The 24267-nt window shown below is 49.1% G+C and overlaps 1 protein-coding gene across 1 annotated transcript in view; it reads left to right on the forward strand.

Annotated features, from left to right (window-relative positions):
• RASSF5 (Ras association domain family member 5) overlaps positions 1-24267 on the forward strand; it is a 71973-nt gene that overhangs the window by 13802 nt on the left and 33904 nt on the right. The window contains exon 2 of the mRNA XM_029227426.1: positions 13726-13847. Within this exon, the coding sequence (XP_029083259.1) occupies positions 13726-13847 (122 nt within the window). The remainder of the gene's footprint in view (positions 1-13725; positions 13848-24267) is intronic.

The following is a 24267-nucleotide window of genomic DNA, read 5'->3' on the forward strand; positions in this document are numbered from 1 at the left end:
CCCCAGCACGCTGTCTGCTCTCCTGTCTTACCTGGGCCAAGGTGGGCCTCCCACGTCTCAATGAAAGAGATAGGGTTTGAAGGTTTGCCCAGGCAGAAATAGAGGAGGAGCACAAAACTCTTAAACACATTCTCTGGAAAAATTCCCATCACTGAGTTTACTATGTCACTTAATTAACAGGCAGGGGTTGGATTAGCCCACCGGGCGTCATTAGGAGCTAAGCAAGCATGCTGCCAAGGAGCAAGTCGTATGTCATTTTAAAAGGCTGCTCGGGGGTCATTGGGATACAGGCCTGGCTCTCTCCAGAAGTCTCTGGTGGTCCCGGCTACAGGGATACAGCTGTAAAGAAGCCTTTGTATGTCTTCTGCAGAGAAGGCCTCAGACGTAATCTATTTACTTTTCTCCTCCTACAAAAGTCTCCTTTCACCCGGTTGGTTGATGGTCAATTGATGATTGGCACTCTGAAATCAAATGACATCAGAGCAGGTGTGGAAAAACCAGTTGGATGCAGCAGCCTGGCTGTCCCATAAAGGACTGAACCTCTCTGCTCCTGGCCTCTTGTGACCTCCTGGCACTCGGATCGGGCGTACCTGTGCGCATGCACCTGTGTGTGCATTCACATCTGCACACCTGTCGAAGCTTCATCTCCTGCCCTGTGGCCTGCAGATGCCTAGGCGGGACTTCTTGCAAAACTATTTGGCTGTCCTTATCTTTGGGGTCTGTGGAACACTACCAAAAATATACTCAAGCTTAGCAAGAGGCTAGGCAACCCTTTGCCCCCTCTCTAAGATGGTGTTTGCTTTAAAAACAAAAGCTAAAAACCAAAAAAAGCCTTCACGTTCCTCACTCCACCTCTGCCCCTCACTACTAGGCCCACGTCCTTTCTCTGCCAGCTGCCCAGATTCCTCCGTGTGTCTCCTCAGGGGCCCCAGGGATGGGTGCAGGGGGCTCTGAGTCCTGGAGAGGGGGACCCCACCTGCTTTGTCTCTCCTACACCCAGAGCGGAGTGACACATGCTTACAGGGAGTGGATGCCCCTTCTGAGGTGACATGAGCCAAGAGGGCATCTGGCAGCTCCACACTGGCCTTAGTTTTCATGGGCTTGTTGCTGTTTGTAAAATTCCCTTAAATCCAACTGTCTACAGTGTTTTATTTTATTTTTTTAATTTTTATTGGAGTATAGTTGATTTACAATGTTGTGTTAGTTTCTGCTGTACAGCAAAGTGAATCAGTTATAGATATACATACATCCACTCTTTTTTAGATTCTTTTCCCATATAGGTCATTACAGAGTATTGAGTAGAGTTCCCTGTGCTGTACAGTAGGTCCTTATTAGTTATCTATTTTATATATAGTAGTGTGTATATGTCAGTCCCACTCTCCCAATTTATCCCTCTTCCCTGCCAACCCCCCTCTCCGCTTTCCCCCCTGGTAACCATAAGTTTGTTTTTTACATCTGTGACTCTATTTCTGTTTTGTAAATAAGTTCATTTGTATGATATTTTTTAGATTTCACCTATAAGCGATATTATATATGATATTTGTCTTTCTCTGTCTGACTTACTTCACTCAGTATGACAATCTCTGGGTCCATCCATGTTGCTGTAAATGGCATTATTTCATTCTTTTTTATGGCTGTCTATAGTGTTTTAAAATATTTTTTCTTAAGGTACTCTGGCAATAGGATTTATCTTTTCCTGTGGTGACAATCAAAACAGGATTTTAATATCTGTATTAAAATATATAACTTTGAGTATATATATACATATATGTATATACGTGTGTGTGTGTGTGTGTGTGTGTATATATATATATATATGTATATATATATATTCCTTTCATCCACTTGTTCCGTTTACACAAGCCTTTGGATATAACTGGCTGTCCTTTGGAACAGTACTTGACCTCTGGTAGGCCCCCAGTAAATACATGTTGAGTGGATGCATGCTTGCACACATGAAAAACTGACTAGTAATTAGGTAGATGTGGAAAGATAAGAGACATAATTGTCATAAAAAGGTTTAACTCTCTCTCTCTGAGTATGTGTGTCCTGGTGGGTGCACATACTTTAATTGTCCCTGTTCAAATATTGTGCCATGTCTTTGCACTTCTATCTTCATGGCCACACCCTAAATACAACTTGGACCTTTTTGGATGTGGTGTCAGAGGGTCCAGATGACAGGTCTCCTACAGACACTTGCATGTGAGGAATGAGGTTCACTTGGCTTTCCCACCCTGGACCCCACCTCATGTCATTTACTTGTACATTTTTCCAAAATCTGTTGCCTGCTACCACTATCGGCCAAGGGGAGCTTTTCAGAGATGCTCTGTAATATTGCACTGAGGGCCTGCAGACTCGCGTTATCTCTATTTTCTCCATCCACATCTCCTGATCATTTTCATGCATAAGGCCCCAGCACCACAGTATTAAAATGACAATAAAATGGGGCACATCTCTTTAAGGGGCTTGAAGCATCATTGGCAGACATAAAGCATATAAAATATAATACCAAAAATTTCAGTCAACTAAAAGAATAATTAAAATTAAAAATAGTTTTGCTGTTGTAAAAAAATGGAATTAATTTAAAAGTAGGGTTAATTTTAGACAACCATGCAATTTATAGTTACAACAGAATGTAAATATCATAAACATTGGAAGTGTAAATAATATAATAGAGTGAAAATCAGGGCGTGTGGGCAGCGTTGACAGGAGGGAGAGTTCTAGCGTAGTCCTGGCAGGGAGTTAGTTAATACTATCTAAAGTGGAAGCGTGAATTGTTAAAAGTAGATTCAACCCTATTAATTTTTTTTTTTTTTTTTTTGCGGTACGCGGGCCTCTCACTGTTGTGGCCTCTCCCGTTGCGGAGCACAGGCTCCGGACGCGCAGGCTCAGCGGCCATGGCTCACGGGCTCAGCCGCTCCGCGGCATGTGGGGTCTTCCCAGACCAGGGCACGAACCTGTGTCTCCTGCATCGGCAGGCGGACTCTCAACCACTGCGCCACCAGGGAAGCCCAACCCTATTAATTTTGTTTATAGTTTTAAACATATATATACATCCACACAAGGCAGGGTGGGGGGCATGGTTCAGGGTGTAGCGCCCCCAAAGAGTGAAGTGGCATGAAACAGACCACATGGGAATGTGCCCTGGGGTCAGGCCCTGTCCCCTGCCTCGCTGGTCACAGGGCGGGCACGCCTGACACTTCCTTTGCTCCCTGCATCATCCATCTGAACTTGCCGGGAACTGTCCTGCCCTCCCTCCCTCCCCCGGCCCCTTGCACTGAGGGCCTGCAGACTCGCCTATCCCTATTTTCTCCCCCACCCAATACTCTTGGGCCGGCCTGACCGCAGTGGCTTCCCTTTGTTGGTGCTTTCAGCCTAGGGGTGTGTGGTTGTGTTGGAGACAGATGAGTAATGGGCCTGCCTGAGAGGCACACCCACCCACACCCACCGACCCACCCCCGTGGGGCAGGATCGTGCCTCTGCAGGCCAGCTCGTGTGCCAAGTTTGGGAAGAGGGTGCAGGGGTCACATCTGGCCTGCTTAGAAATGTGACCACCAAGAAGCCAGGCTCAGGGAATAAAGAACGGACCCTTTAGATCCAGGGACCAAGGCCCCAGGAAGAATTTTAATACCTGCTTTGGCCCCTGAGCACCAACTCAGCAGGACCTTTTGCCTTTCCCTTGAGTACAAAAGGGTGGCTTGAAAGTGCATGTCACCCCTCCAGCCCTGCCACACACAGTGCTGTTAGGTCATTTTGTGAGAGAGTGTGGCCCAAGGTCTCGGGGTGGCCTCATGTCCTCAATTCATTCAAGGCTCCTCAGCACCACCCTCCCCGGAGCACTTTCTCCCTCGACCTGCCTGAGCTGGGCGCCTGCTTCCCATAAAGCCCACCCATCCCCGCCCTCCATTTTACCTGGGGACCCAACATCTGATCAAGACTTGAGCGCGTTCAGCAGCATTCCCTTGCGGCTCTTTGCACAAAGACGACACCCCGGTGAGTCCAGCCGTCCACAGGAAGGCTGGCTTCTCTGACCCGGGACATGGGCCTGGCTTCCAGGCCACTCCTCTACCATAACATTGACCCTTCCTGTTGGCTTCCTGGCCTGCATTCTGTCACAGTCTGTAGGGTGTGTGTGTGTGTGTGTGTGTGTGTGTGTGTGTGTGTGTGAAGTGTGCGCAGGGGCAGTTGTGTGTCTCCAGGCCCTCCAGGCTGGGGTTCGGGGTGCTGGGTGCCCTCAGGGTTGGCCTGTCCTCTGAAACAATGAACTACATTATATGGTCTCCCTAGAGCTGGGGTTCAGGCTCCTTCCTGGAAACATAAAGATGCAGATGTCCTGAGCTAGATGTCTGACCCCAGGAGTGGGGAGTTTCCATTCTCTTGCTGCCAGCCTCACTAGAAGTTTAACCAGGAGTATGAAAAATGTATAGGTTGTGTTGATTTTGGCAATGGCCACAGCCCTCCAAGCTTGACAAATCTGTCTGTCTACCTTCCCTCCCTCCAGCATGACTCATCCTCTTGTGTCTCTGCCTCACTCCCCTGGGCCATCAAAGGCAGGGCTGGAGGCAGGTAGGGGCAGGTAGGAGGAACTTAGGTGAGCAAAAAAGTTCATGATTCTTCTTAGTTAATACGTTGGAAGAGGACCCCAAACTGAGAGATTTGAGGGCTAGCATCACATGCTAAGTCAACAGGAATCCGGCTACCCAGACTCAGGAGTCCCAGGGTTGAAAGTGAGAGCTACCATCTGGTGCAGGCACTGTTGGATACTTCACATACACTCTCTCTAACTTTGGCAACACATCTGCTGGCAAGGAAGATATCATTACTTCCATTTTACAGATGAGGACATTGAGGCTGAAAATAGATTCCATATTTTACTAAGGTTAAGTAAATTGTCCAGGCATCTCATACCCAATTAGAAACAGGGCTTGCCTTCAAACCCTGATCCGTGTGGCTCTGGAGGCCAGATTCTGTGTACTCCGAAGCTCCTGGTTTAGTGTTTTGCCACTTGCACCCTTTCTAGAAGACCTCTATCATGCACATTAAACAGAGTGCTTCAGGGGCCACACGGCCTGTCTGAGGATGCCTGACTTAACAGATGCCAAGTGGGTGCGTTTTGGTGCTCGGAGCCTCTGTGCATTCTGAGCTCTCCCACCATCCTCATCTCTCCACGCGATGGGGCAGTTGGCTCTGTTTGGGTGTCACGGGGAGCAGAGTTGCAGAGGCTGGGCCTCTGCGTGGGGAAGGCCGAGCGCCCACCACTTGTGGCGCTTGACCTTGACTGAAGAGCTGGCCTTTCTGGTGCTCTGAGGAGCTCAGCGCAAGAACCTCCGACTGCTGCCCGAGTAGTTCATAGTCTCCCAGAGATGAAGGGGCCGTGGATGGAGGACCAGTCCAGAGCAGGCAGACAGTCCATGTGGGTTCTCCCAGGCCGAGTGGCTTGGCTGAGCTGGGACTCAAGCTGTGAACTGGCACTTCTCAGAATGAGGCAGAGGCCTTGGGGAGGGACGTTCTTGCTGTTACCTGCTGGGCCGAGGAGAAAGCACTCCTTGCCCAAATCCCTCTGACCCATGCTCTCTTCTGGCCTTGGGCCCCCTAACCCCCATCCCTAATAAAGCCCATCCCTGGCCTCAAATAGTGCATGGTAGGGAGGACCAGGACCAAACGGAGGGGATGGTTTCCCAGAAAACAGGGCTATTGAGAAGCAGCCAGGTATGATAGATTTCCCTTCGCAATTCTGCCGCTCACCAGCCGTGCGGCTCTCAACAAGTCTCTTAACCTTTCCAAGCCTTAGTTTCCTCATCTCTAAAATAGGAGTAGAAGAATGGAACTGGAAACTTACGTCCACGTGAAAACCTGCAAGGAGCTGTTTACAGCAGCTTTATCCATAATCGCCAGCTCTTGGAAGCAACCAAGATGTCCTTCATAGGTGAATGCATAAATAAACTGTGGTCCATCCAGACACTGGAATAATACGCAGAACTGAAAAGAAGTGAGCTCTCAAGTCATGAAGAGATATGGAGTTGCCTTAAATGCGTATTCCTAAGTGAAAGAAGCCAATCTGAAAAGGCTACATAGTGTATGATTCCAACTATGTGATATTCTGGACAAGACAAAACTATGGAGAGAGTAAAAAAATCACTGGTTACCAAGGGTTTAGTGGGGTGAGAGGGATGAATAGAGCACAGAGATACTTAGGGCAGTGAAACTATGCTGTGTGATACTAAATGGTGGATACATGTCATTATATATTTTTCCAAACCCATAGAATGTACAACACCAGGAGTGAACCCTAATGTAAATGATGGACTTCAGGCGACAGCGACAGGTCAGTGTAAGCTCATCAGAAAAATGTGCCACTCTGATGGGAAATGTTGGTACAGGGGGAGGCTGTGCACGTGGTGGGGGGGCAGAGGGTATACAGGAACTCTCTCTATACTTCTGCTCAGTTTTGCTCTAAAAAATAAAGTCTGCTTTTTAAAAAATAGGGGTAGAAACATGTCATACAGGCATAGTACTGATAACGTGAAGTCATGTATATAAGCTGTCCAACACATTGTAGGTAGTGAATAATGGTAGCCGCTGTCACCACAATGTGGGTTCATGATTTTTCTTTGTACCTTTAGTAAAGAATATATATTCATTATAAAATATATATTAGTAAAGAATATATATTCATTATAAAATTATAAAGAATGAATATTTATTAGGACTCCCCTGGTGGCACAGTGGTAAGAATCCACCTGCCAATGCAGGGGACACGGGTTCGAGCCCTGGTCCGGGAAGATCCCACATGCCGCGGAGCAACTAACACCGTGCGCCACAATTACTGAGCCTGCGCTCCAGAGCCCGCGAGCCATGACTACTGAAGCACGCATGCCTAGAGCCCGTGCTCTGCAACAAGAGAAGCCACCGCAATGAGAAGCCCGCGCACTGCAATGAAGAGTAGCCCCCGCTCGCCGCAACTATAGAAAGTCCGCGTGCAGCAATGAAGACCCAGTGCAGCCAAAAATAAATTTAAAAAAATATATATATATATTTATTATAAAAATTTAGACTATAAAGAGAGGAAAAACACTTGAAATCCCATTACTCAGAGCAAGCATATCACCTGCCTTCCAAATTTCTCTCTATGCATAATATATATGTAAGTATGTGTATGTTTTTATATAATTAGGATCACGAAACACAGCCTTTTTCTCTTTCAGTAATACGCTTGTGGACATCTTCCCAAGTTGACCGATCTACATCATCTTATATAATGGCTAAATATACCATAATTGTAGCTGGCCCCCTGTAGATGGGTGTGCAGTATTTCTAGTATTTTGTTGCCATAAATAACTGTGTGATGAACCTTTTAGTGGAGACGTATTTAGATACAAATAAATACACACTGAGGATAAATTCCTGCAGGAAATTGGTACCACCAATAAGGCAAGAACCTTCTCATTTACCCACATCCTCTTTAATACTGGAAGTTATCGATTTTGGTTAACAATTTTCTTTTCTGAAACTAGAGCAAGATTTTAGAAGTTCAAGTATTGGAGGGGGTGGGTAGGAAGGCAGGGAGGAGAGACATCCCAGGCGGGCAAAGGTGCCTCTCCGAGGTGGGGGAGAGTTGCCCCTCACCAGCCTGCATACACACCTGGCACCTCACCTCTGCAGGGAGCCGAGACCAGGGGCCTCCCTTGCTCAGACTGGGGAGAGGGGCCCAGGGGGGTCTGAGGGTGCATCAGCGCCTTCTTCATCAGGACTCAGTGGAGGTCTGGAGGAAGGTCAATGGGCAGTGACGGGATGTGCACAGACGGGCTTCCGGGATGAGGATGCCAGATGCTGTGGCTACTGGTGAGATTGGCTAGGATTTTAGCCAGTTAATATGAATAGCTAGGATTTATTGATCTCTTAGTTTGCATCAGGTGTTGTGTTATGATTTACGTAGTTACCTCGTCTAATGCTCTTAGCAACCCTGTGAGGCAAGTACTGCCATCGGCTCCATTTAGAGAGGAAGCTGAGGCACGCAGGAGTTAGGACACTAACCTAGGGGTAGGTCAGCACTCACACTCTGGTCTCTCCACTTCAGCAAAAGGCAGAAGACCATTCATTCCTGCTTCTGTTCACTCAACCAATTCGTACTAACCCCCTTCCAAATGCTTAATAGTGGCTGGTCCTCTTGAACACTGAGCAGGGTCCAGAGCAAAGGGCTGGGAAAGGGTGGACTTCAGGAGCTGCAGCCCTGGGGGCTTAGAGGGGCGTGTGGTCGCAGAGGACACTAGAGGGCCTGAGGTCCGAGGGGAAATCTTGGAGCCATGTGGAGAGAGGTGCTTCTGGCTGGGGGAGCAGGGGGTGTCGAGGTTGCAGGGTGCAGTGGGGCTGCAGGTGGTGAAGCAGGGCCGGGCCGGCCTGGGACAGACAGGCACAGAGAGCATTCTAGGTGGTCTCTGGGTGGACATGGTTGGTCTTGAGTGGAGGGACCCCAGCACAAGATTGGGGGACTCTTGAAGAAATATCTGAGAAGGGAGCCAAGGCAGGGACCCCAAGACTGAGGACTGTCCCCACTGGCTTGCTCGGAAAGACCTTACTCCTGCTTTTTAAAAACTTTTGTAACACTGTAATTTTCCAATGCACTTTTTTGTGTGTGTGGTGGTGGTGATAGTGGTTTTTGTTTGTTTGTTTTTTAATTTATTTTAATTAATTAATTAATTTGGCTGCTCTGAGTCTTAGTTGCGGCAGGATCTTCATTGTGGCATGTGGGATCTTTAGTTGTGGCATGCGGGATCTTTAGTTGTGGCATGTGGGATCTAGTTCCCTTACCAGGGATCGAGCCTGGGTCCCCTGCATTGGGAACGTGAGTCTTAACCACTGGACCACCAGGGAAGTCTCTTTTTTAATTTTTAAAAAATTTATTTTATTGAAGTATAGTTGATTTACAGTGTTGTGTTAATTTCTGCTGTACAGCAAAGTGATTCAGTTATACATATATGTATATATATATATATATATATATACATTCTTTTTCATATTCTTTTCCATTATGTGTTTTTTCAGATTTTTCTGTAGTGCCTAAGAACAAAATGATTTTAAAACTAAAATCTATTTGTGTGCTTGGTTTGGAAATGGCTAGCTAGGGGGAGCTGGTGAGACTACAGATGACCCACCAGCAGCTCGGTGGGGCGGGAAGGAATCCACACCACAGAGTAGTGTTGGGAGAGGTGGGATGGAACATTAACTGGGGGCCTCTGTTCCCAGGCCTCCTGTGCAGTGCTTTACCTCATGGACCCCATTTAATCCTCATGGCAGCCCTATGAACAGGCTATTATTCCCACTATATAGCCGAGTAAATTAATGATCCGAGGAGTTCAATAACTTACCCAAGGTCACAAAGCTGGTTGAGCAGTGAGTGGAGGCCAGGCCTTCCTCCCAAGTCCATCCTCTTTCCATTTTCCCGTAGCACAGGCCAGGCCCCAAGGGGGAACGGGGGAAGTGGTAAGTTTGTTCTGAGGTTGACCTTGTCCAAGAAGGCCTGGGGTACCCAGAGCATGGACACAGGGCTCCTGGATTCAGAGGCTGTCATGCTTCCCCTTGGACCTCAGTAGTGGCTTTGGCCATGCAGGGTGAGAAGCTGCTCTTCACCGACCTGGGAATGACCGCAAGGGAGGCCTATGAGCTCATTGTAACCCAGGCTCTGAATCCTGGGAACCTGCCCCATCCTCACCCCACATCCTGGCTTCAGCTGGAGGAGGGGGAGAGTGAAGTGGAGAGCGCCACACTATCTTAGGATCTTGCATACAACCCTGGGGTGAAAGGGCCTTAAGGGTTCCTTATCAACAGAATGCCTCTGGTTCAGAAAAATTAGCCTCTTTGTGTGCCTGTGTGTGTGTGTGTGTGTGTGTGTGTGTGTGTGCATTTGGCAACTGGGGTCAGGCAGGAACTAACTAGGGCAGCCCTGGGGACTAAGGGGAGGTTTGTAGCTTTTGCATTTTAGAAAACAATCTCCTAGCACAGTTCCATCTGCTGAATTCACCTCCTCTGGGCTGAAGTGGAAGAAAGACTGTATCTTTGGACATAGGTTGCCATGGCCTCTGGGCCTGACCTCCTTGTTCGAGATGGTGCCTTTGGTGGTGACCTTCAGGGACCGAGAAGGCCAGGAGCAGGGCTAGTAGAAGCAGGGAGGTGGTCCTGGCCTCAGCTCAGCACTTCCTGGCCTCCTTCCTCTGCCAGTCTGCTGCTGACCTCTGGAGATGGTGTCCATGAGAAACCCGCATCCGTTCGAGACTAAGGGCTCTGGGTTCCCAATATGGCCCAGGGTCTGTGTGATGGGTTGAATTGTATCCCCCACCCCCTCGCAAAAAAAAAAATATGTCAAAGTTCTAACCCCCAGTACGTCAGAATGTGACCTTGTTTGGAAACAAGGCAGTTGCGGATGTAATTAGTTAAGGAGAGGTTGCACTAGAGTAGGATGGTCCCCTAGTTCAATATGAATACGAATCCTCATGACCATGTGAGGACACAGGCACACAGGGAGAAGGCCGTGGAGGTGGGAGTGATGCAGCTGCAAGCCGAGGACAACCAAAGACTGCCAGCAAACCACCAGAAGCTGGGAAGAGGCAAGAAACGATCCTCCTACAGGCTCCAGAAGGAGCGTGAGCCTGCTGACAACTTGATTTCAGACTTCTGGCCTCCAGAACTGAGAGACAATAATTTCAGGTTTGTTTTTTTTTTTTTTTTTTTTTTGTGGTACACGGGCCTCTCACGGTTGTGGCCTCTCCCGTTGTGGAGCACAGGCTCAGCGGCCATGGCTCACGGGCCCAGCTGCTCCGCGGCATGTGGGATCTTCCCGGACCGAGGCACGAAACCACGTCCCCTGCATCGGCAGGCGGACTCTCAACCACTGTGCCACCAGGGAAGCCCCAATAATTTCAGTTTTAAGCCGCCTAGTTGGTGGTGCTTTGTTATAGCAGCGAGGAAACCAATACAGCCTGGGTCTGAGGGTAGCGCACAGGAGCCCTCTCTGCATCCTGGCATACAGTTCCCTCTTTGAGAAGGGCCCCTCTGTGCTTGTGTCTCCATCATTCCTCCTATCTTGAGGGAAGGATGGCCTGTGGGGGTTTAAGCACTGGGCTCCAGTGGAGACAACCCTGCCTTGGCAACCTCATGAATGTCCCCACTCAGAGCACATGAGGCCTGCAGGCTACTGGTTGTGGCTGGGGGGGCTTGCTTCTGTGTGTGGAGAAGGGATGGGGACTGTGACCTCATCTCTGCTGGCCTAAAAGCCCTGGGCTTAGCATTTCCAGGGGCCAGGAAATATCAAGACGTGCTTCAGTGGTTTTGCTACAGTCTGTGATTACATGGTCTGATGGGACAGGCTCATTGGTGCTCAAATGTGTTTTTTATAAAATCCCAAACCACTCCTCTTGGAGTCTTCTGTTCCCCCGCTCCGTCCAGCTCAGCGTGAGGCTGTAAAAAAAAAAAAAAGTTCCTGTGGTTTTGGTGCTCTGTGTGTGTGTGGGGGTGTGTGTGTGTGTGCATGTGAGAGGCAGAGCACAGAGAGACAGACAGAAATGGAGAGATTCAGATGCACAGGTGGACACAGAGTGCCCGTGTCTGCAGCACACAGAGTTGAAATAGGAGACTGGAAGACTTCTTCCTTTCTCAAGACGCTCTCCCCTTTGGGAGCCGGTGGCAGCTCTCACTTGAGGTAGAGCTGGCGAGTTTCCACTCCTTGGCAGCCCCGGAGAATTCTTCATCACTCAGAGCTTGGCCAGGAGCTGGATAGGTGTGTCCCAGGAGCAGAGCCCAGACAATGCCTCTCTGTGTGGGCTCTGGCCTCGGTGCTCCCTTATCAAAGCCCTGGCATTTCTGGGCACTGCGGGCAGGGGAGATGCGGTCTGCACGCCACCTGTGCCCTTCGCCCCCACCAGGGGTGAGGCCGTCCTCGTGCCGGGCAGAGATCTCCTACTGGGGGAGCCCAGGAATGCATGTGGGCGTGGGCGGGGTTATGGTGCGTGGCTCAGAGTGAGCTGTACCCATCCCCTCTCCAGGTGAGAGCATAGCTCCTCCGGAGGAGAGCTGGGAATGCCCAGAAGAGGGTGGGGTGTGAAGGAGAGGATGTCGCATGGGCCTCACCTGCAGGCACGAGGGAGGTGAGCAGTAGGGCTTCTAAATGCCATCCCAGAAAGGTGGTCAGGACTTCAGACCACTGAGTCAGAAGGTTGCAGGCTTCTGGAATCTCTTCATGTCCCCACATTTGCTGGGTGCTCCCCTGCAGGCATTAATGGCAAAACCTGTACAAGGAGTGTGATCCAGGTGCTCATCTTTGGGGATGTAAGGGAAGGGGGCAGCTGGGGAGAGTGGGGGTCTCTTCCCAAAACTCCCCGAGAGCGTGGGGAGAAGAGGAGACCCACCCCTGCCGCCGCCCCACGACGGAGTGCGCGTCCCAGCTTTAAGAAGATTGTCCCAACGTGCCGAGGTTTTGGAACTTGTTAAAAGGAAGGAAAAGAGTGTCAGGAGGCTCAGCCCTTATCAGCCAAAAGTTGTCCCCTCGTCCCCAGGTTATACAAACAAGTCCAGGCTGTCGTGTCCCCTGCCGCATCCCCATGCACCTGGCATCACAATCGAGCAGCCTTCTCATGGAGACTCCGGCAGCCTCCCTCAGCTGGGCCTTCTGGCTGAGCTGTGGCACCTCCGGGACAGGTGACCCTGGCGGGCCCAGCAGCTTCTGTGAGAACCGACCTCAAATCTGAGCATGTTGCCTGCTGATGGGCTTGTGTTGATTTCTCTTGCTGCCCACCTTTTCTTCACTCCCATCCTCCATACACACTCCCCTCCCCTTGCCTGCCCCAGCCTCTCTGCCTCCTGCCCCCTTCAACTTCACCTCCCTTCTGCCAAGGAGGCTCCAGAGAGAGCCCTGAGGACGCTGGAGACTGCTTGCAGCCTTGGCTCTGCCACTGAGCTGTGTGTCGTTGGGCACCTAACTTTACCTCTCTGAGCCTCAGCTTCCCCATCTGCGAGGTAGTCCCCCAGACTCTTTGCAACTCTGATCATTAAGTCTTACTTCCGTGGAGGTGAACATTGTCTAGGAAATAAACGTGTGCTTTTCCCCGAAGCACCTAGTTTTGGACGTTGTCTGTAAGCTATGTCAGCTGGGTTAGAGAAGCCACCCCACATTTCTAGATGGGGCAGGGTCAGAGACAGGTGACAGCCCTTCCTGTTGATAATAATGCTTTTGTCCCTGGAGGCACCTTTAATTTATTAAGACCTGTTCTCCCCTATAACTATAAACGTCCTTGTGCACTAGGCAGGGCACTTAGTACCTATATTTTACAGACTGCAGAACAAGGCCCAGAAAAGTTAAGTCCTTCCCCAACGATCCGCGATCCCTGGTGATTAACGTAAATTAGTAGAAAGAGAGCCAGCCAGGAGCCAGATGATCTGCCCTTAGAAAATCACCAATGTCCCTAAGGCCCCAGTTTCCTGTCTATAAAGTGGCAGTAATAATGGTTGCAGGGTCACGCACAATAACAGAGGTGCCAATAGTTTGCAAACTCTAAAGCACCTGTTCACCTTCACCATTCATGGTGGCGCAGAGAGCGGGTGACATTCTCACGGTGTTCTCCCCCCTCCGCTTCCCTCCTGCGTGCTATTCCCTCCAGGAGATACACGCCATCTTCCAGGGTATTTCTCTGGGCCTCCTATCTGGCCCCTAATCCCCCTATGGTTCTCTCCCTCCAGACTGTAAATTCACCTGCCACCCGGAGTGCCGCAGCCTGATCCAGCTGGACTGCAGTCGGCAGGAAGGCCCCTCCCGGGACAGACCCTCTCCAGAAAGCACCCTCACTTCGACCTTCAGCCAGGTAGGCAGCAAGGGCTCAAGGACCGGGCTGGGAACAGCCTCCAAGGTGTCCCGGGCTCCCCTGTCCCTCCCAGGAGCTCTGGTGAGTGGGAGGTGGCATGAGTGTTCCACATACACTGGATGTTGAGGTCCCCTTCTGGCTGGATGGGGTCCACAGCACACGCTCTGATTCTGCCCCCAATTCTGATGTGGGGGGCAAGGGTCCCACACCACCAAAGCAATCATCTGACACCCACTGGGTGTCCTTCAGTTCACCTCAATTCTGGCACCATCTGTGCGCCTCCCCACCACCACTTCAGATACCAATTGCAAGGCCGTGTTGTCACCTTCTACAACTCCCTCCTTGGGTTCAATTAATTTGCTAGAGCAGCTCACGGAACTCAAACATTTTACCTACTAGATGATCAGTTTATTATAAAAGGATCTAACTTAGGAACAGCCAGATGGAAGAGATGCAGAGGGCAAGGTGTGTGGGAGGGACACAGAGCTTCCATGCCCTCTCCAGGCGCCGCTCTCCCTGCACCTCCACGTGTTCGCCAACCCGGAAGCTCTCCAAGCCCCAACTTTTTGGGTTTTTATAGAGGCTTCATGATACAGACATGATTGATTAAATCATTGGCCATCCGTGATTGATTCATCCTCCAGCCCCTCTCCCCTCCCCAGAGGTCAGGGGGTGGGACTAAAAGTTCCAGTCCTCTAACACTTGGTTGGTTCTCCTGGCAACAAGCCTGCATCCTTAGGTGGCCTCCAAAATCACCTCATTAACATAACAAGAAACACCTTTGTTGCTCTCCTCACTTAGGAAGTTCCAAGCGTTTTAGGAGCTCTGTGCCGGGAAAGGAGACAGAGACCAAATATATATTTCTTATTAAAAAAACACAATATCACACACCCTCTTCCAGGTGGCTGGGGGGATGGAACAGAGTCGGTGACACAGGGAAGTCTGTCACTATTGAGAAGTGCCCTGTAGTCCACCCCAAGCACAGAGCCTGCTTTGGCCTAGGGCTCCAGCCATAGGTGTGGGTATGGGTAGGGGTAGCGGTTGGGGTCCCAGAGAAAGCTCCTGAGGATCCTCTGAGGCCTCGTAGCCCTGGGGCAGTCGGGATGCTGGGGCTGAGGCTTCTCAGCACATCATCCTGCCTGCCAGTCAGCCAGCCAGACCAGATCAACTTCAGAGGGACTGTGCAAATGTTCTTTCCCTGTGTCAAAGGACCAGGAAGTTAATGCCCAAAGCAGCTCTTGGTTCTGGGCTTTGCCAAGCCACTTGAACTAGGGTGTGTCTGACCTTTGATGTCGAGGATTTGGGAGGGAAACAGGAGAGCGTTGTTTTTAATTCTTGCATTGATGAAACATTGATTATCTACTATGTGCTAAGCACTGGTAAGAGTGGGGATAATAAATGATACGTCATAGTTCTGGTCCTCAGAGAGCTTACATTCTGGCAGGGGAGGCAGAATACAACCAAATAGTATATAGTGTGATGCATGTTTCAATAAAAGTATGAATGAAGCATTTTGAGTATATGGTGCAATTGTTTCTGTTGGGAGAAATCAGGGAATACTTCCCAGAGGAGGTGACATTTGCTATAAGCCTTAGTGTATTGGTCAGATGTTGCTGGTTAAGGAAGTAAGGAGTGTCCATCCTTACTGTAAGGACATCATCCATTTATTAATTTAACAAATATGTTTTGAATGTAGAGCATGTGCCAGGCCCGGGAATGCCAGGGACTTAGTGATGCAGTAAAGTAGGGGAGCAAAACTTTAATTAAACCCCATGTTTCTGAGAGAAAAGCCCTGGGTGCTGTGAGAGACAACACAGATGCTGAATGACTGGTTATTTCCTCAAGAGAATACAAGTGGGCCGGGGGAATCAGGGTCCAGTCCCAAGTCCCCAGACTAGCCATCCACACGCTTTTTCTGACCGTGATGTACACGTTCAACAATGTTCAGTCACCTGGTCCACCCGTGGGTGCTACCGGCCTCCCTGCTGTTCCCCAGGCCTTTTTCTCCCACTGGGAAAGTAGTACTAGAAAGCAAATATGATGTGTATTTTTATAAGAATGATATTGAATTCGTTCTAAAAAATATATTTTTTAAATTCTGTACATCCGAGAGAAACTTGGAGCCGCCCCTCTCCACTGCTCCCGCGCCCCGTGGCCCAGGCCTCACTGAGCCCTCAGACACCCTGGCCGTGGGGCGGCCTGGGCCATCCGCAGTGTGAAAGCGGGCAGGCGGGAGGCATCGTTCCAGCCTCGGGCCCGGCCACTGCTACCTGCCCCGGCTCCCAGCATCATGCACATAGCCGTGGAGTTCCACATCCGGCACAACTACCCCTGGAGTAAGCTGCCAGTCCACGTGAGGCAGCGTCTTGGAAATTCACAGAGAGAATATGAGAAGCAGGTTGTCCTGTACACTATTCGCAGTCAGTTACAATATAGAAATACTTAAACATGTCAAGAAGGTGAACCCAAGTACTATGGGGAACTGTGCAGTCGCGGACATCTCATGCTGTACCCTTGCCATTTATCAGATATGGTAAAGGGCCTGAGGATAACACCATGTTCATATTATCCACCATATTATCCTGGGATCATGGGTGACATTATGAACAGTGAGAAAAGTTATGATTCATTGCCCAGTTTCACTGCTGCTGCCTGCCTAAGGCTTCTTGGCATAGGAAGAAACCAGTACATTGATCTGATGAACCCGTGTAGATCATCAAAATTTTTTTTCACAAGGAAAACGGCCCATGATCTTTTACCAGTAAAGACAATGGAAATTGCCATAGAGGCATGCTGAGTGGTGTAGCCTGGCTGTATCACAGAAGATGACATAAAGATATGCAGTTTGCCTGAGAAATGTGCTATTGATAAGGTCATTGATGCAGGCCCTCAACTCTCTGGGTCACTAGATTACAATGTAGTACATAGTTCATATAACACAGGATTTATTTATCTGGATGTGCTAAAATCTGATGACAGTTATATAGTAGCTCCTCCTCTTGCAGGCTTTGTAATGAATCGAGTGCAAGGTGATTGTTTTGAAACTCTGTATTTGTTTCCATAGATGAGCATACTAGTATTGTGGGTCTTGCAAATGCACTTGAGATAGACCTATCCCTGGTTAAGGATGCTGTGTCATTTGGGGTACTGCTGATTGGGCTTTGCCCACAAGATAGGACTTCCCTGGCGGTCCAGTGGTTAAGACTCCACGCTGCCAACGCAGGGGGCGCGGGTTCAATCCCTGGTCAGGGAAGTGAGACCCCACATGCCGAGCGGTGCAGCCAAAAGATTTAAAAAAAAAAAGGACAAGTAATAAATTTGGATCAACTTCGTTCATCGTGGAGGAATGCTCCATCTGTAAACAGAATAAAGTAACTCGTTTATTTACTATGAGAAAAAAATTATGTACATCCTCCACACACTTTGGAAGTGGAACTGTTTATAACGTAGTCTGAATGCAACCAGACCTCTTGGGAGGGCCTTGCCCTGTCCAGAGTGAGAAAAGGAAGGGAGACAAATCTGACCCCCAAAGCCCTGGTGAATGATGCAGATTTTTGCTGAAGGTTTTCTTTAGAAGATGGAGGAGGGAAGTTACATAGCACACCATATAACAACGTTTACCAAAAATCTTATTTAAACGACTCTTTATTTTCCCAATTTTCTTTCCCATTGGGAACTTCCAAGTCTCTCTTCTTTCTGTTCCCCTCGAGCCTACCCATCCCCCATCCCAGAGCCCGCTCACCCCGCTCCATCTTGCATTTCTACTTTGGGTCTCTATTTCTTCCTCTAGAGCAGCAGGTCTCAAATGGGAGGGGGTGATCTTGCCCCCCTCCACCAGGCGGGACATTTGGTAGTTACTGGAGACATCTTTGGCTGTCACAGCTTGGAGGAGGCTACTGGCACCTAGTGGGCAGAGGCCGGGGATGCTGCTAAACAGCCTCCATTGCACAGAAAAGCCACAGCCCCGCAACAAAGATTCATCCGGCCCTAAATGTGAGCAGTGCGGAGGTTGAGCAACCCTGCCCTAGAGTGGCTTGGCCAGCTCTCACGTGGGTGGGAGGGAAGGCCCCAGAGCAGGGCCTGGGGTTTGCTGCATGCCTTGTCTCATTCCCAGAATTTCAGCAGTGAACAGGTGTTTCCAGATCTGAGTATTTGGAAGCAGAGTGACTCCCTTCCCTCTGTTGGAGAGATGAGTCAACCTTGGAGTTTTCTGGCAAGCTAACTCAGGGCTGTGTCTAGAGCAGAACCACCACTGAAGTATAGAGGACACATAGAAGAAGCCAAGAGTCCCTCGTGGGTGCAGCAGAGCAGCACGCCCACCGGCAGCCAGCCTGGAATGGGGTTTGCTCCCGGGCCGGCTGGGTTGGGCTGCAGTGTTTGCCTTGGACAGGCCTGGCTGCATGCTTCAGGCACAGCTGGGACAGGACCTAGCCTTCTGTCAATAAAACCTGGGCCCTGCTCCAGGCTAACTCGCCTTTTTCTAAAAAGCTTGTTTGTGCTGATTTCTGCCTTGGCTCGACTTTCTGTTGCATACCCGGATGGAGCTTTCGTTCACCTTGACCTCGTCACCTGGTCTGAGCTAACCAAATGTGCGAGTGCCGTTTTCGGGGTGGGGGTGGGCATTTGTTGTGGCCCGGGCCCTGGTCAGAGCTCCGCTAGTTTGCAGGCACATGGCTGTTAGGAGGTCTTTCCGCTTTGTTCTTTAAGAAAAAGAAAATCATTGATCTTCCTCCATCCAGAAGGAACCACTGTTAGTTAACATTTTTATATTTTCTTCCTGTACATTCATACATTTTTCAGAACACAGTTGAGATCATCCTGTAGATAAGTGTTTGGCCTCAACCTTTGAAAAGCAGTAATCCCAAGGTTCTGTCTGTCTTCTCTCTGCCATGCCAGACAGGCGGGGAGGGAGGAAGGGGAGGGCGTGTGAGGGGGCAGGGATGGGCTCAGAGCCCCAGCTGCACTCACAAGGTGTGTGGTTCGTGCATGTCTCTCTCAGGTGGAGAAACAGAGGAAGAGTGGATGGGAGTTGCCTATGTTTTTGTCAGTCTCTGCTTGGAGATCTCAGAGGTCTGTGATGTCTGGTTTTTCTCCTGGGCACCCATGCTGACCAAGCAAATCCCCTTCAAGTCTACCCCAGATCCCTTCTTCAGTTTAAGCCTGTTTCCTAGAGGACATGGTTGCCATTGGCTGAAGATCACAAAAGAGCTGCAGTTCCTTTATTTGGGGGCATGCTCCAAAAATGTTATACTTCAGGTGGTCCTAAAGGTGCTCTTATCCTGTCACCCTTGTGACGAATAAAACTCCCAGTAGCTCCCCAGTGCCCTGGGGATGAAGTGAGACCTCTGCTGGTTTGGTTCAGTCCTTTTCTTGCCTTTGGGGAAGCAGATCCCAAGAGAGGAAGCCCTTGCCCACAGCTGTTGATGTTCATCATAACCCGCGGCAGACCAGGGGGGTCCTGGCAGCTCTGTTCCCCAGGCCTTTGGTGCCACTTTTCTTGGTACATGGAATGCACAGATGACAAGACCAAAACATAAGCACTCTTCCTTCCACTCAGATCACTTGCAGCCAGGAAATGAATCTTATATCCATCAGGCCCCGATTCCATCCCCTCCTCCTGGCCCTCCAGAACCCAGGAGCAGCATTTAGAAACCAGGCTCCCAGGTCCCCGCCTGCCAAGTCCAGCCCCTCCCACAGCAGTTCCCAAACCTCACTTGGGCACTTTCCACACTTGAGATTCTGGCCATATCAATATTCCACCTCTGCTACTATTTACTTAATATTTCTCTTTACATAGATTTATTTGAGTAAACTTAAACTGTGTTAAAGGAAAAATTTTAAATCCTTCAATCACCATTGATGTACTTAAGATTTTTTTCCTGACACACATTAAATTAATATTTAATCTCTAAAATTAAAAACACAGTATGCCTAAGAACTGTCTCAGATTCCTTCCACACATAGTTATGGAGCCAGGCATCGTTCTAAAATCTTTTCAGGTGCCCTCAGTGGGAAATGCTGCCTACAGAGGCTGCACTCTGGTCATCTGGTGCCCTGACTACCAGGGCCCTGGGTCCAGCCCCTTCCTAAGGGGCACTGTGAGCAGTGGTGAGAGCCGCGGGGGTGCCGGGACGGAAGTTCCAGCCACCAGCACTAAGACCAAGGTGCTTTACAAAGGAGGGATGGATCTGTATGTACTGACAAGGAATAGTGCCAACAGAGACAAGTCACCCAGTGGTACATGCAGGACAAGCCCATTTGTACTTTGTACATATGTGTGTATGTGTGTATGCGTGTGTGTCTAAATGCAGCGTGAGGGCCTGGAGGGCGCCCAGACAACTGTTCGAAGGGATTTCACTTTGGGAGGGGGTGGGAGGTGATGGGTAGAATGAGAGAACTCTCGACTTTTGCTGTTTGCTTCGGGGCTGTTTGAATAACCAGATGCTGTCATGTGTTTCTAGTGTAACATTTCTAAAAGGCAATACATATTTTCTTAAAGAAAAGAAAGAACCCTGGCCTGAGTGACAGGAGAGCTAGGCTCTAATTCAGTTTGTATAGATGACGATCTTGGCATGTGACTGGGAACAAGCCTCTTAGTTTCTCTGAGCCTCAGGTTTCTCCTCTGAGAAATGCTGGTTGTGTGGCTCCAGTGAGAAGATGTATGTAAAAGCATGTCAGTATCACCGGGTGACATTCCAGGGCCGACTCTGGTGCTTCCAACAGCCTCACTGGATTCTTTTTATCGTGTCACCCTGTGATGGAAACCCTCAGCGGCTTCCTATTACCCTCAAAATCAGTCTAAATCTGGATTAGCACACAAAACCCTTCATGGTCTGGCTCTGCCTACTCTCCACAGTACCAGAAAGATGGATTACTCTCCTGGATATAAAGCCAGGACACTACAGCTTTGTGGTTTGGCGGGTACTTGTTGCTACAAGACTTAACGATTATTGCCTCTTCTGCGGCCTGAGTTATTGCTCTACTCTGTCGATAAAAAGACTCAAGACCCTGTCCCCATTCACCACAGGGACAGACGACTTCCAGGGTGGGTCAGCCCGGCCTGCTGGTGTTTCAGCCCCACAGGTCAGGTCGCTGCTGCCTTTCTGACTATGCACGCCACCTCCACCCCTAGCCCACCGCTGTCATTCCTTAGCAGGGCCCCCGCTGGAATCCCCTCCCTCAGCCCCTGCAGCCACTGAGCAGTGACTCAGCTGGAGTGCAGAGCCGAGTTTCCTGGCTCCCAGCCCTGTGCTCCCTCCGCAGCCACACCAGTGTCACCCTACTGGGAGCTCTGCTTTTCCAGAACCCTCCAAAGGAGGAAGCGACTGTGACCGGTCCTGCCCCGGCCCTCCTCCCAACGTCACGGGCTAAACCCAGAACTACCACACGGGGGAGCCAGGGAGCCGGGAGGGGAGAACCTGGGGAACCAGGTCTATCTCTGCAGAGAGGCTGGGGCTCCCTAAGTAATGCTCTTTTTTTTTTTTTTTTTTTTCTTTTGCAGTAAGTCTATTTTTCCTTTGAGAGGGTCACTCAATCCTTTCGCGTCCCTTCTCTGTCATGCTCTCTGCAGAAAGGATTGAGCTTATCATATGGCCTGCATGAAGGAGCTTACTTACCTTCACTCCTAATATTATGAATTGTAGCAAAGATTTTTCATCTTAAAACAATATAATAATATCATTACTATTAAGCTAAATGCTTTAAAGTCACAAAACCCAATAAAGCATTACAAGATGTCTTCTATTTAGCACTCAAAGCCTTCTATCCTGGTATGCCATTTCTTCCTTTCACCATGATACACTTCTAGTCTGATTTATCATTTCTTTGTGCCTATAAATTCACAACTTTTTCTCCTCTGCACACGGATTCGGATAATGACGCCTAAGTAACACTCCTGATTGGTACCTGCACACCTCTCTGGGAATTCTGGTCCTGGGTCTCCTCTGAAATGCTTGATAAAGGTTTATCAAACTGAATTGTGACTGATAACGACAGTAGCTAACATTTGTTGAGGCATACCATGTGTTCTGTCTGCTTGTTTTTTCAATTATTGAGAGAGGGGTGTTGAAATCCCAAATATAATTGTGGATTTGCCAATTTCTCCTTAAAGTTCTATCTTGTATTTTGAAGCTCCATTATTCAGTGCATAAACATTTAACATAATTACATTCTCTTGATTATTTGACACTTTATCATTATGAAATAACCTTCTTTATCCCCGGTAATATTCTTTGTTCTGAAATCTACTTTGTCTGATGTTAATATAGCCACTCCAGCTTTCTTTTGATTACCATTAGCGTGATATTTCTTTATCCATTTTTTTACTTTTAGGCTATTTGTGTCTTTATATTTAAAGGGCATTTCTCACAGACAGCACATAGTTGAATCTTGTTTTTCTTAATCCAATTGGATCATCTCCGCCCTTTAATTGGGTTATTTAGCTCATTTGCATTTAATGTGATTATTGATATAATTAGATTTTAAGTCTCTCATCGTGCTGTTTGTTTTCTATTTGTCGAACCTGTTCTTTGCTTCCTTTTTCCTTTCTTCCTTCTTTTGGATTAATCAAATACATTTTATGATTCCATTTTATCTCATTTTTTGCCAGCCCATCCTCAGGTGCCAAAGGAAGGAGCCGGTCCCCAGCTGCTCTGCTCCACTCTGGCTATATCTGGGACAGTTGCTCCCCCATCCACAGATTTCCCTCCACGCTCTAGAAGCCAGGAGTGGTGGCCAAAGCTGTCAGTGATTCGACTCCACTGAACAGCTGCCTCTAACGGGAGCTGCCCTAAGGCCTCTCTCAGCAGCCCAGGCCAACCCAGGGGAGCGCAGTTCTGATCAGACAGAGGGGAATGGCTTCCCACCAGAAGGCACTTGATATCCTGGCTCCAAGGAGGGACAGAGGTCTAGTACTTATTTCTCGAGAAATCCTTAAGCACTGGAGACATTTCTCCGTGCTCCTCACAGCCCCACCCACTCGTTCTATCCTAGCATCAGTAGGCGTCTGAGATGACCTCTGGCTGGCCAGGTTGTCCTGAGGCTCTAAGGAGGCAACAAGGCTCTCTTTCTATGTGTAGTAGTGCAAGAGTTATTCACATGTCTCACGCCTGTGACCACATTGCCCTGGCTACTGGAAGACTGCAGAGGGCCACGTGAGGGATGGGGTTGTTGATCAGAAACATCTTTTATGATTCTCTAGTTTCCCTAAAGGAGGGCAATTAGATGGCAGACTCCCGGTGCCTGACTCAGACCCAGCATGAGCTCTTCAGGGCCTCTGCTTCTTGGTATGGGCTGATTTAACTGCCTTTGGTATTTGTAAGTGTCAGGGCTTTATCGAAGCTGTCAGCCTTGCAGCCAAGCGAGAGAAGTGTGGAGTGGGCTAGAAGCCCCGAGAAAGTGGCTCTCCTGTGAGTCAGCCTAAGTAGTGTGCAGCCACGTACCTCTTACAACAAGAAGTCACCTGGGGGGGAAATTGAGCTCTGTGCTGTGCACGGCGGTTTAATGCTGTCAAATGCTGCTCTCAGGATGGAGGGTGGCATTCTTAAGATTCACCCCGGAGAGGACATCTGAAAAAGGCTGCTTCTGAGAGGCACCGGCAAGGTGGGGGAGGTGTGGTCGTGGTTGGTGAACGTGTGTCAGGAAGTGGGAGGACACAGGAGGATTTTGACAGGCAGAGGAAACAGCAAGACCACAAGAGGGCGGGGCGGCTGCTGGGAACGTGAATCAAATGTGCGTGGCTGTAAGGAGAGATGCTTGATTGTGGCTGGAGATGGGTATGACCTGTTGGCTGGGCACATGCTGTGAAGGACCTTGAAGGACCCACTCTGAAGTTCAGGATATTGTTGTAGGCACTGGGGCGTCACTAGAGGAGGGACAACTGTGATGAAAAATTGTCAGACACAGAGGCCCTGGGTTTGAAATCTGATTCCACCATTTACTAGCTCTTTGACTTTGGGCAAAATGAGCCACCCTGAGCCTCGGCTTACTCATCTGTAAAATACGTTCTTGCGGGGTTGTAAGGATTAAGAGAGAGAATGTGTGTGAGAGCTCGGTAACTCCAATATAATGTCTAATTTCACGTCGTTCCAATACACTGGCCGTTATGAGAAGGGAGGAACTATGTCTTCTTCAAAACATCCAGTCTAGTGCCTGCCATGTAGAAGGTGCTTAGTAATTATTTGTTGAATAAATGAATAAGCTTGATACTAGGTCGTGAAACTCAGTACTTATTCAATAATTATTAGTTGACATCTGAATGGAAAGGTTTTATGATAGAACAACACTGATCAGATCTTGGTCTAGAAGGGTAACTTTGGCAACAGGCAGTGAGGAGTTTGGAGGAGGCAGAGGTGGGAACAAGGGAAACTACGGGAAGGCTTTGCAATAATCTATGTTGATGGCACTCATCAAGATAGGAAAT

This window comes from Monodon monoceros, unplaced genomic scaffold, assembly GCF_005190385.1.
Source record: "Monodon monoceros isolate NGI ecotype Baffin Bay Population unplaced genomic scaffold, NGI_Narwhal_1 Super_Scaffold_18, whole genome shotgun sequence".
Lineage (NCBI taxonomy): Eukaryota > Metazoa > Chordata > Mammalia > Artiodactyla > Monodontidae > Monodon > Monodon monoceros.